The sequence below is a fragment of the Choloepus didactylus genome, chromosome 7, assembly GCF_015220235.1.
Source record: "Choloepus didactylus isolate mChoDid1 chromosome 7, mChoDid1.pri, whole genome shotgun sequence".
In the NCBI taxonomy this organism is placed as follows: Eukaryota; Metazoa; Chordata; class Mammalia; order Pilosa; family Megalonychidae; genus Choloepus; species Choloepus didactylus.
In genome coordinates this window covers 122,216,305-122,228,932 of record NC_051313.1, presented here as the reverse complement: position 1 = coordinate 122,228,932, position 12,628 = coordinate 122,216,305, and the positions used below count along the sequence as shown (strand labels likewise).

At 39.3% G+C, this 12,628-nt stretch overlaps 1 protein-coding gene across 1 annotated transcript; it reads right to left on the bottom strand.

Annotated features, from left to right (window-relative positions):
- Window positions 1–2,909: 2,909 nt before the first annotated feature.
- Window positions 2,910–3,857, bottom strand: LOC119539023 (olfactory receptor 11A1). Its single transcript, XM_037842113.1, has one exon. The coding sequence runs from the start codon at window positions 3,855–3,857 to the stop codon at window positions 2,910–2,912; it is 948 nt and encodes a 315-aa protein (XP_037698041.1).
- Window positions 3,858–12,628: the final 8,771 nt, after the last annotated feature.

Genomic DNA, 12,628 nt, shown 5'->3' with positions numbered 1-12,628 from the left:
TGTTGATTTATATTCACACATAAGGACTTAGCTGTTCTTTATATTGCCTTCTAACACTAATATTATGAATCTTGATTAACCACTGCCAACACTACCACCAGTCTGATCACCATTGCCACCTCTATCAGTGGTTTTAATAATCAAGATCCTCACCACCACCTTTACAACAGTCAATTTCATCATTGTAGTCACCAGAGTTGCTGTGCAAATTACCATCTTCAATCTTATCCCTATCAATATCACCATTAATCAAAGAAAATAAATTTGTTCTGTATACTTTTCCTTTACACCCTCCTTTTTGCAGGATGTTTTAGATATTTGTGTGTTTGTGCTATGTTTGGGAGTTTCTGAAGAGTTTCTGGTAGTTATGGCTGAAATTTTGACGATAAGCAAGAGTAGGAGAATTTTTTAAATACCCTGTTTTTTAATAGAATAAAAGAATATTTCCCATATAAGTTCCTCTTTATAATGCAGTACAAAAATCCTTTCTTTACGTCATCTTTTGATAGTCTGTATCTGAAAGAAGAATCCATTCACTGAGTATTCATAGAGCATTTTATTTTTGCAGAACAAAGTCATGAATAAAACTTATATAATTGGGAACTGAATAATAGATGGATCAGGCTGAATCTACTAGTCAATAGTATAAATAACATTACCAAAAGTGGCACAACCAAACAGTGTGTGCCTCAAGATGCCAGAGGAATAGTATAGCAACTTTGGCATGTCCTTGCTGAAAAAAATTAACTGAGATATAATCAAGCATTTATAGCTTATTGCTAGTCTACGAAAATGCAAAGTATTGAGAAAGAAGTTAAAACAACAAGCAAGCAGTAAGCCTAATTTAGAATATGGGACATTCTATGGGATAAATACCTGATTTCTCCAATAAGTCATTGGTATAAAAAAATGGAGGAAAAAGGACTGCTATAAAATAAAGGGGACTAAGAAGCATAAGAAAAAGATGCACGATGTGAACCTTATTTGGATCCTAATTTTAAGAAATAATTTAAAGGCATCGTTGGGTAACTGGAGAAATTTGAACATGATTTGGGTATTAGATATTATTAAGGAAATACTGATAGTTGTGTTAAGTATCATAATGGCACAGTGGGTACATAAAGAAAATGAATAAAAATTTCCTCTTATATGCACTCCTGGAAGAATATTATTGCTTTGATAAGTCAATGTGTAAATGCTTTGATAGTAACCAATTCCTAAATGGAAAGTCTATTAGAATTGGCTATAAAATTTGGTGTGGTACAACCACAAAGAGTTATCTAGTTTGGTTTGACCCCTATCAAGAAGAATCAAATATGAAGGCAGATAAGCATCTTGATCTTGGTTTAGATGGAAATCTAGTGATGAACTTTGCAGACATTCTTTTAGAGAGAGGTCAGTATTCCTATCACCTGTGTTTTGATACCTTCTTTACAAGTATCAGATTGGTGTCAGCCTTGAAGAAGAAGGGGTTGAAGGCAACCAGAGCAATTCATGAGAACAAGTCTGAAAAATGTCCCCTTATGCCTAAAGAACATATGAAAAAAATGAAGAAGGGGCATTTTGGTTTCCAAATGGAATAAAATGATGAGATAATTCTGTGTTATTGGCATGGTGATGGCACTGTCAGTCTGTGCTCCAATGCTGCAGGCATAGAACCTGTAAATGAAATAAGCTGCTGTTTTGCCAACAAAACAGCAAAACAGCAAAACAGCAAAACAGCAAAACAGCAAAACAGCAAAACAGCCTCCCAGTAAGTCAGCAAAACAGCAAAACAGCAAAACAGCAAAACAGCAAAACAGCAAAACAGCCTCCCAGTAAGTCAGCCATCCATAGTGAAATTGTATGATGAATGCAGAGGAGGTGTAGCTAAAATGGATCAAAACATTTCCAAACACAGAGTGAGAATAAGAAGCAAGAAACTTTTGGTGAACTCACTTTTGGTGAACTACATGATTGACGTAGCCATGAACAATGCATGGCAGCTACACAGAGCCTGTAACCCAGGTGCCTCTCTAGACCTCTTGGATTTTCGAAGATGTGTTGCACATTTCTTCTTGGAGCACAATGCTAACCTGTCAGATAAAGGCAGATAAAGTGGACACAATGTAAACATCAACAAGACACAAAAAAAAATCACAACTATACATCAGATTGTACCCTTCCAAAGCAAACCTGATGTATGTAATGAAATAACTATTTTTTTAAAAAATAAAACATGAATATAGAGTTTCAAAGACTATTATAACAAGTAATATTAAAAATTACCTATAAGAATGTTGAACTCCAAATATATATATATGCGCATATCCATAGACCTGGCAATTTATTCCTACAAATTTATCCTAGGAAAATCACTGATGTAAAGATGTTGTATAGGAGAGATTCAAATACAACTAAAATTTCCTAATAATAGAATATTATCTAAACAAATCATGTTTAGCCATACTATGAAGCCAGGAAGAATAAATAAGTAGATATTTATTAATATAGAAAGATGTTCGTGACATAGTATTCTGTGGAAAACTAGATTAATTCTTTGATCCAACTTGTTATATGTATATACATATGAAAAGAACAAAATTCTAGAATGTCATACAATAATAACATAAATAGCCAATATATCTAGGTTTGTTTTGATAGTGCCATTTTTGTTTATCTTCATTTTCCATTTTTCTATATTAAATATTCATAACCCTTTTAATAAAGAACTAATAAAAGTTTAAAATAATTTTTTTTATCTCACACTTGAAAATCATTGCCCTACCATCCTCACTTTTAATATAACTATAGAAAAGGTCAGAAGGGAGCATCAGAATAGAACAAAGTTATTCTTCTCCAACTAATCTTGGAAGACTTCCCAACAGAGGTGTCCAAAGTCCAAATAAAATCTTCACCACCCTCCTCTTTCAATCAAGTGTTTCAGTTTGCTTAAAGTAGAGAAGCCGCCGCAGTGCCTGATGAACCTCCCTGTTCCTCAGGGTGTACATCACAGGATTGAAGATGGGGGTGACCACAGTGTAGAGCAGGGAAAAGACCTTGGAGAGGAGCAGAGAGTGGACAGCAGAGGGTTCGATATACAAGACCATGAGAGTTCCATAGAATGTGGACACTACAACTAGGTGAGAGGAACATGTGGAGAAAGCTTTTCGCCTGCTGGCCCCAGCAGGAACTCTCAGCACAGCCACCAGGATCCGGGCATAAGATGTCAGAATCAGTCCAAAGGGAACAGTGAGGCAGACCAAGGAGAGAACGAATGTTGTCACCTGGGCCACTCTGTGATCTGAGCAAGCCAGCTTCACCAAAGGCATGAAGTCACAGTAAAAGTGGTCAATGTGGTTGGGGCCACAGAACTTCAACTGCGCCATCAAGGCCACAACCAGTCCATCTACCATGAAGCCAGAGAACCAGGCTGTGGCCACCAGCCCCAAGCACCATTTCGGACCCATCAGGAGTGGGTAGCGGAGTGGAAAGCAGATCGCAAGGTAGCGATCATATGCCATGACAGCCAGCAAGAAGCATTCAGCCGTGGCCAGAGAGCCAAAGGTAAAGAACTGGAACAAGCAACCTGCCACGGAGATGGCTGCCTCCTGCAAGAAGCCCTCCAGCATTTTTGGCATCACTGTGGAAGTGTAGAGGATCTCCAGGAAGGATAGATTACCCAGAAAGAAATACATAGGTGTATGGAGCCTCTGGGAGCTAATCACTGCCACAATGATTAACATATTCCCTATGATGATGGAGGCATAGATAACAGTGAACACAATAAAGAAAAGGAGATGCAGTTCAGGGATGTTGTAGAAGCCAAGGAGGACAAATTCAGTAATTGTTTGGTTTCCTAAGGAGACAATTCCCATGTGGATCATCCAAGTTTCTCCTTGGCAGTTATTAGAGCAGTGATGAGATTTTAATTCTTCTCTATATCTTCCACACTAAATTTAGGACAAGTAGGGCTAAAAAGAGAAGAATCAGGATGAGTATCCAGAATAAGAATCACTTACACAAGCCCTCACCTTTCCCCCTTTTTAATTCCTTCCCCCACTCCAATTCCTTTAATTCCTTCCCCTCTCTAATTCCTCCCTGCATTCCCTAATTGTGGGTATTCTCCAAGGCTCAGGATGTTTATCCAAACTCACTGTCAGTCTTTCACAGTCCTTTATCCTTTAGTTCAATCCAATATGTCTAATATATCATGAAGTTTACCATCCCAATCTATATTACTAGCCATAGGATCCCCCTTAAGCACAATCAATACAATATCTCCCAAAAGCTCACTAGATACATCCATTGAGATATCCCAACATCAGCTCAAAATCAGCATGACCAACACCAATCTCTGTTATCTTCCCTGGTCACAATCAACTACTCTATGATAGGGTTGAAAATTCTGCCGGCTACCCAAGCTGACTACCTCATAGTTGTCTTTATCTTAACTCTCTCTTTCATTCCCCATCTCCCAGTCAGTGAAATTTCATCAATTGTTTCTTGGAAAATTCTTAAATACTCCTTTTTCTCAATCCCACCATTAACCTCACAGACTCTTCATGCCTATCTCACCACAATAACCTCTTGTGTAGCCTTCCAGTCTCAATTTTTCCTCTCCCTTATCAAAATAATATACTTTAAATACTGGTATCATCAGGTCATTCAAGAGTCTATAGTGCAAATGTGATAAATTTCAGGTGAAGTATAGGTGGTGCAGGAGCAGAGACCAAATCCAGACTGGGGACTGGAAGTGTGGGGAGCAGGATCGGGAAAGGCTTCCTAAAGAAGGTAACATGCAGCTAAGTTTGAAGGATAGGTAAGAGTTGCCAAGGAAAAGGACTGGGGACTGGGGTCAGCAATTCAGGTAGGAGATTCCTATGTGAAAGCAAAAAGGTGTAACTGAGCAAGGCACCTTTGAGAATATGTCTATGTACTGCAAGGAGGGCCTCATGCACTATCTAAAGGAAATTGTGTTTTATACTGAAGACAATGATAATCCATTAAAAGATATTCATATATATGAATATATACACATGTATGTGTGTGTGTGTGTGTGTGTGTGTGTATACTATGTCTTAGTGTTATTTTCTAGGTTCTGGAATTAATATGCATATATTACATTTGTTATCACATACAATAGGTTATCTTTAATAAAACTGCTTAGAACATTGGTTGCCTAAGGGGTGAAAAACTCAGTGGCTAAAGGCTCAAGGTAGGTGGGAGACTTTTTGCTAAATACTATTGTGTAATTTTGCCTTAGGTCAAATGTGCCTTTTGCATAGAATGCAACTTCCAATTCCTCTATCCATTCCTATTCTTAAAATCCTCAAAGACCCAGTTTAAATTTCATCTCCTTCTTAAAGCTTCCTTGACTAATGGGACCCTTTATTTCTTCAGCAATCATGTACTAAGTGTATAATGTATAGAAGATAATAAGCCAGGTTCTGAGGATATTAGTTCAAATAAAACCAGTTCATGCCCTCAAGGAGCTTACAATCTTGTGTGGAAGATGGGCACATCAAAAGATAATTGTAATACACTAAAAAAGAGTTAATGAAGCCAACATGAAAGAAATACTTGTGGGTGGAAGTGATGCTAGACTGACTAGTGATGGCTGTGGAAAATGGGAATGTGTGGAGGTGAGGGCATTTCAGGTAAAGGAACAACTATTAATAGACACTGAGACATGGAATGTGAGAGGAGAGGGAGGTGGCTGGGGTGGGTAGCTAAGGAGAGCTAAAATAAAAAATCACTGCTGAAGAAGCATTAGGGCTGAGGTCAAGAATGTCGGAAGATAAGGCTTGAGAGGTGGACCAATATCAGAGAATAGAGAGCCTTTCATATCATGACAAGGTGCTATAACTTTATATTGTAGGCAATAAGGCATACCTGAAGGCTTTTAAACAGTAGGGTGGCATGATCCAACCTGCATTTAGGTAGTATTGTGCAAGCTAGACCTAAGGTAACAAGAAGGGCCCCAGAGAGCTGAAGCCTGATGTGCAAATGCATGTTGCCTTGAATTGTATGCATGTTCTCTTCCCCAAAAGACTTCAAGCTCATTTAACACAGGAACTAAATTTTTATATCCAGTATAGCACCCAACAAACTCCTACACAAAGATGAAGTCTTAATAAATACCTAATGTTTAAAACCACCTGTAACCTAACAGAAGACCATATGGACTGATCAAAGAGGGGTCCTCTACTTCATGAACTTAAAAATCCCACAGGTTCTTTTACTACCCCACAAACTCCTACCTCTGAAAGCTATTCCCTTACCCTCTGCCCCCATCTTCACCTCCTTGTAACATGAATTTGTCACTCCTGCTGTGGACTTCATTTAAATTTAAATACAGGCTATTTTATCTAGCCCAATCTGAGGCTTGGATTCTTTCCACAACATTCCAGCTCAGTAGGAGAGGTAGGAATTCAAACCAGGCTATAACACCTCCAGTAACAAACAACTTACCACATCAGCTCCCCAGGCAATGAATGCCTTCATTGGATAATTCTGACTGTTAACAATTTCTTCCTATAGTGAGCCAACATTTACTTCCCTGAAGCTTCCATTCATTCATCTTCCAGGTCATAAATAAAGTGTAATTCTTCTTGTTCTGTGACAACCCTTTAGCTAGTGGAAATTAGGAAGAGGTGAATTGGAGGACTGGGTATTAAGGTCAAACATAAGTTTCATGATTTTGTTGCAAAACTGATATGTGAGTATTACAATCCACTTCATGACTTTGTTCAAAAGAAAAAATTTTATCATCTCTCTCCTTCCAAACATCCTGAAGAGTATTTTTCAGGGAGTGCGGAATGAGAACAGGAGAAAGTAAAGAGAAACAAAGGAAAGGAAGTTCCATTGAACTCTAATCCAAGAAGGTAAATAAAGGGTGGCAGTCAGAGGCATGTGTCCCTGTGTGCCAATCTGTGGGCACCACAAAGACTCCAATGTTTGCAAACCCCAGCTCCAAATCCCGTATGACAAGAGAAAATATAAATATATTGCAATATCTCCAAGCACCATTTCTCTTTTTTATGCCACTGAACAAATGCTAAACAATGATGACTTGTTTAAGAGTGTGATTATAAAATGATGTTTTAGATAGGAATGGAAGCAAAGCATGAAATACAAATATTATGGGCATATCAGGGTATTAAACTGCTTTTGAATGAGGCCAAAGATTGTATGAGCTCAAACAGAAGAAAAATTCTAGTTCCTATCCCCAAATTGAACTGCTAATTAAAACACATGTATAAATACATACACATACACACACACACACACACACACACACATATAAAATGCCACAGAGTCTGCCAGCCGAGTGTGTGTGGAAATATGATTGTATTCCATATCCACCACCAGCTTGTGGTTTGGAGTGTTCTAAAAGTCCCCTCATATGAAAACTATTTTCATATCATAATTTTTTAAAATCCTGAATTTTTAGAACACCGCATTCTCAACCCTACTTTTAAAGGGTAAGGAGAGAAAGAGGAAGGTAAAGGGAAGGCAGAGGGAAGTGAGGACTGTATGGAGAAACGGGAAAGACAATATCAGCAGGGTGGATGAGAGGCCATTATTCTCTTAGAATCCCTCTTAGAGAGGGATCAGGGCATAGCGGAAGAAGCTGAATTTAGAGTTGGAAGACTCCGAGGAATGCTGGAAGACTTTGAAATCAAAATTAATTTCACCATACAAATTGGTGGGGAAATGAGCATGGTACAAAATACCTTTCTATTGTCTGAAGGAAACTTAGTCATGGACTCAACTCTCTACATGTAAATGCCATGGCCCTCATCTTACCCAGACCCTTTGAGATAGCATAGAGCCCTCAAGTAAAACTATCACTTCTGCAAAAACTATTAAAAAACATTCAAAAATTTTTGAAGAATTATATACCAAGTTGAATTTTAGTTATCTTTGGAAAATGAGAAAATGTTATTCTCCTATATATTTTGCAATAGCTGCTCAACATCTGTAATTTTGTAAACAGAAAACAAACAGTAAAGAAGTTTTAATTTACTTCGATTATGTAACACCCTTCAAACCTATTCTGCAATTACTCCATAATAGCAGAAAAATATACTTTAAAAAGTTTAAAAGAAAACAGCATTAACTTAGGTGTATCCCAGTTTTGTTACACCCTAAGAAAGTAGGACAGTCTCACCATGAAAAACAAATTGGTGTGGGGGTCTCCTATCTCTTCCTCCTATGTAATATAGCTACTGAAACTTGGAGAGCACGAATTTCTACTGTTCTCCATCTCCAGGAGACAGGAAATAAAGAAAATAAGCTGGATGCAACAGGAAAGATTAGATATTGATTTTTTTAAGGTCCGATGGAGGAAGTAGCAACAGAATTCCAGAGGAAGACAGGGATTTCCTAAAATGCCTTTGAAAAGAGACTCTTTGATTCTCTGGGTTAATTGAAATATGTTACTGACTGAAGGAGAAAGGCCTATAAAAACCAAATTTTTTCTTTTTTCTTAAAGGATCTTTGAAATAAGCTCTAAAGAAATATACAAAAATAAAAACCCACCTGAAATAGCAATCCTGCTCTTTAAAGGCAAGAATCTGGAAAAAAAAAATGTGTGCTGAGACTTGCTGAGGACATCAGAATGTTAGTGTTTCCAACTTTTGGCTCCCTCCCTCCATGAGATCAATATAAAATAAGGTATGATGTTGATTAGAAACATCACCTTTGTCACCTACATTCTCCAGAACCATCCTCTCCTCCATCCCCTTTTCTAGTTCCCTGACTATTCTATCCTTTCATTTTAGGTCCTTCCCTTTATCACAAGGGAGGGCTGACAATTGCCGAGAGGAGAGAAGCCCCTGAGAACCAATTACACACTTACTGTAAAGCAGCTTAAATGAACAAGAAAGATGCAGACCCTTGAAGCCCTTGTCCTTTCCAGAAGAGGTTCCTAAACTGTTGGCTGGAACAAAAATAGAGCATAAACCAAAAGAGCCATAAAGGAACTCACCTTTCCTTTCCTTTGGGAAATAATGCTCTCTACTCCACCAAATATCTCCCAATCCCCTGTCTCTTTCCCAGCACTCCTAATTCTCTTAACTCTCTGCCTGTCTTTAAATCCTCCACCACCAGTAGCAGTACACTCAGAAATCTGCCCTTAACTTTCACTCCCCACCATACAGCCTCCCAGCCCTCTCACCATGCCAGATGACTGTCTCAGCAGAGACCACCATTAACAGGAATATTTTACATAGATCAGCTAAGTCTTGCCAATGCTGGGCCTGCTTTAAGAAGAAGGAACTTGGCACATTGTTACAAAGTAAAATTCCAGGTGACCATGTGACATTTGAGCATCCTCCATCCCCTGATGCCTCACAACTTTGTCTCTCACTGTAAACCCTCCAAAAAAATCAGGCTGTTATTTCACTTCTCAGCCCCAGGGGTATATTTAAGCCACTTCCCCATCATTTCTAAGCCAGACCATTACTTCAGCCACACTTTCTCCCTGATTAACAAACACAAAGTTAAAACTCTCTTCTCTGAACTAATACAGGGTTTATTGTCTGTAGCCCACAGTAAATGCTACCCTACTTTTTAGTTTAATAGTTTAAATCATAAATATGATACAGTTTTATTGTAAATTTTAAAATAGTAATATCTAAAGAAAAATGAATATTCTCTCTTCCTTCCCCACAAACACTTCATCCGACTCATGCAACCACACAATTAAGATGTTGGTATCTGTTGAAAATCAATTTTTGCATGGTTTCAAATAAATTTGATATGGCCTCATAGAAATACATAAATTGTACATTAATTTTTAATTATTAAATAGTTTAATTTAAAATAATTACATTGAGAGAGGCAGGGCAAGACGGCAGACTGGTGAGCTGTAAGTTTTAGTTACTCCTCCAGGAAAGTAGGTAAAAAGCCAGGAACTGCGTGGACTGGACACCACAGAGCAATCTGTCTTTAGGCATACTTCATACAACACTCATGAAAACGTGGAACTGCTGAGATCAGCAAAATCTGTAAGTTTTTGCGGCCAGGGGACCCACGCCCCTCCCTGTCAGGCTCAGTCCCGTGGTAGGAGGGGCTGCCAGCTCCGGGAAGGAGAAGGGAGAACTGCAGTGGTAGCCCTTCTCGAAAACTCATTCTACTGATCCATACTCCAACCGTAGATAGACTGAGACCAGACACCAGAGAATCTGAGAGCTGCCAGCCCAGCAGAGAGGAGACAGGCATAGAAAAAAAAAAAAATAACACAAAAAACTCCAAAATAAAAGCAGAGGATTTTTGGAGTTCTGGTGAACACAGAAAGGGGAAGGGCAGAGCTCAGGCCTTGAGGCGCATATGTAAATCCCGAAGAAAAGCTGATCTCTCTGCCCTGTGGACCTTTCCTTAATGGCCCTGGTTGCTTTGTCTATTAGCATTTCAATAACCCATTAGATCTCTGAGGAGGGCCCTTTTTTTTTTTTTTTTAATCCTTTTTTCTTTTTCTAAAACAATTACTCTAAGAAGCCCAATACAGAAAGCTTCAAAGAATTGCAATTTGGGCACGTCAAGTCAAGAGCAGAACTAAGAGAGCTCTGAGACAAAAGGCAATAATCCAGTGGCTGAGAAAATTCACTAAACACCACAACTTCCCAAGAAAAGGGGGGTGTCCGCTCACAGCCACCATCCTGGTGGACAGGAAACACTCCTGCCCATCACCAGCCCCATAGCCCAGAGCTGCCCCAGACAACCCAGTGTGACGGAAGTGCTTCAAATAACAGGCACACACCACAAAACTGGGCGTGGACATTAGCCTTCCCTGCAACCTCAGCTGATTGTCCCAGAGCTGGGAAGGTGGAGCAGTGTGAATTAACAAAGCCCCATTCAGCCATCATTTCAGCAGACTGGGAGCCTCCCTACACAGCCCAGCAGCCCAGAACTGCCCTGGGGGGACGGCACTCACCTGTGACATAGCACAGTCATCCCTCAACAGAGGACCCGGGGTGAACAGCCTGGAAGAGGGGCCCACTTGCAAGTCTCAGGAGCCATACGCCAATACCAAAGACTTGTGGGTCAGTGGCAGAGACAAACTGTGGCAGGACTGAACTGAAGGATTAGACTATTGCAGCAGCTTTAAAACTCTAGGATCATCAGGGAGATTTGATTGTTAGGGCCACCCCCCCCTCCCCGAATGCCCAGAAACACGCCCCACATACAGGGCAGGCAACACCAACTACACACGCAAGCTTGGTACACCAATTGGGCCCCACAAGACTCACTCCCCCACTCACCAAAAAGGCTAAGCAGGGGAGAACTGGCTTGTGGAGAACAGGTGGCTCGTGGATGCCACCTGCAGGTTAGTTAGAGAAAGTGTACTCCACGAAGCTGTAGATCTGATAAATTAGAGATAAGGACTTCAATAGGTCTACAAACCCTAAAAGAACCCTATCAAGTTCAGCAAATGCCATGAGGACAAAAACAACAGAAAATTATAAAGCATATGAAAAAAACAGACGATATGGATAACCCAAGCCCAAGCACCCAAATCAAAAGACCAGAAGAGACACAGCACCTAGAGCAGCTACACAAAGAACTAAAGATGAACAATGAGACCATAGTACGGGATATGAAGGAAATCAAGAAGACTCTAGAAGAGCATAAAGAAGACATTGCAAGACTAAATAAAAAAATGGATGATCTTATGGAAATTAAAGAAACTGTTGACCAAATTAAAAAGATTCTGGACACTCATAGTACAAGACTAGAGGAAGTTGAACAACGAATCAGTGACCTGGAAGATGACAGAATGGAAAATGAAAGCATAAAAGAAAGAATGGGGAAAAAAATTGAAAAACTCAAAATGGACCTCAGGGATATGATAGATAATATGAAATGTCCAAATATAAGACTCATTGGTGTCCCAGAAGGGGAAGAAAAGGGTAAAGGTCTAGGAAGAGTATTCAAAGAAATTGTTGGGGAAAACTTCCCAAATCTTCTAAACAACATAAATACACAAATCATAAATGCTCAGCGAACTCCAAATAGAATAAATCCAAATAAACCCACTCCGAGACATATACTGATCACACTGTCAAACACAGAAGAGAAGGAGCAAGTTCTGAAAGCAGCAAGAGAAAAGCAATTCACCACATACAAAGGAAACAGCATAAGACTAAGTAATGACTACTCAGCAGCCACCATGGAGGCAAGAAGGCAGTGGCACGATATATTTAAAATTCTGAGTGAGAAAAATTTCCAGCCAAGAATACTTTATCCAGCAAAGCTCTCCTTCAAATTTGAGGGAGAGCTTAAATTTTTCACAGACAAACAAATGCTGAGAGAATTTGCTAACAAGAGACCTGCCCTACTAGAGATACTAAAGGGAGCCCTACAGACAGAGAAACAAAGACAGGACAGAGAGACTTGGAGAAAGGTTCAGTACTAAAGAGATTCGGTATGGGTACAATAAAGGATATTAATAGAGAGAGGGAAAAATATGGCAAACATAAACCAAAGGGTAAGATGGCCGATTCAAGAAATGCCTTCACGGTTTTAACGTTGAATGTAAATGGATTAAACTCCCCAATTAAAAGATATAGATTCGCAGAATGGATCAAAAAAAATGAACCATCAATATGTTGCATACACGAGACTCTTCTTAGACACAGGG

Bases quoted from the DNA above. Each gene is read 5' to 3' on its own strand.
- LOC119539023 (XM_037842113.1), bottom strand. From the start codon at position 3,857: ATGGGAATTGTCTCCTTAGGAAACCAAACAATTACTGAATTTGTCCTC.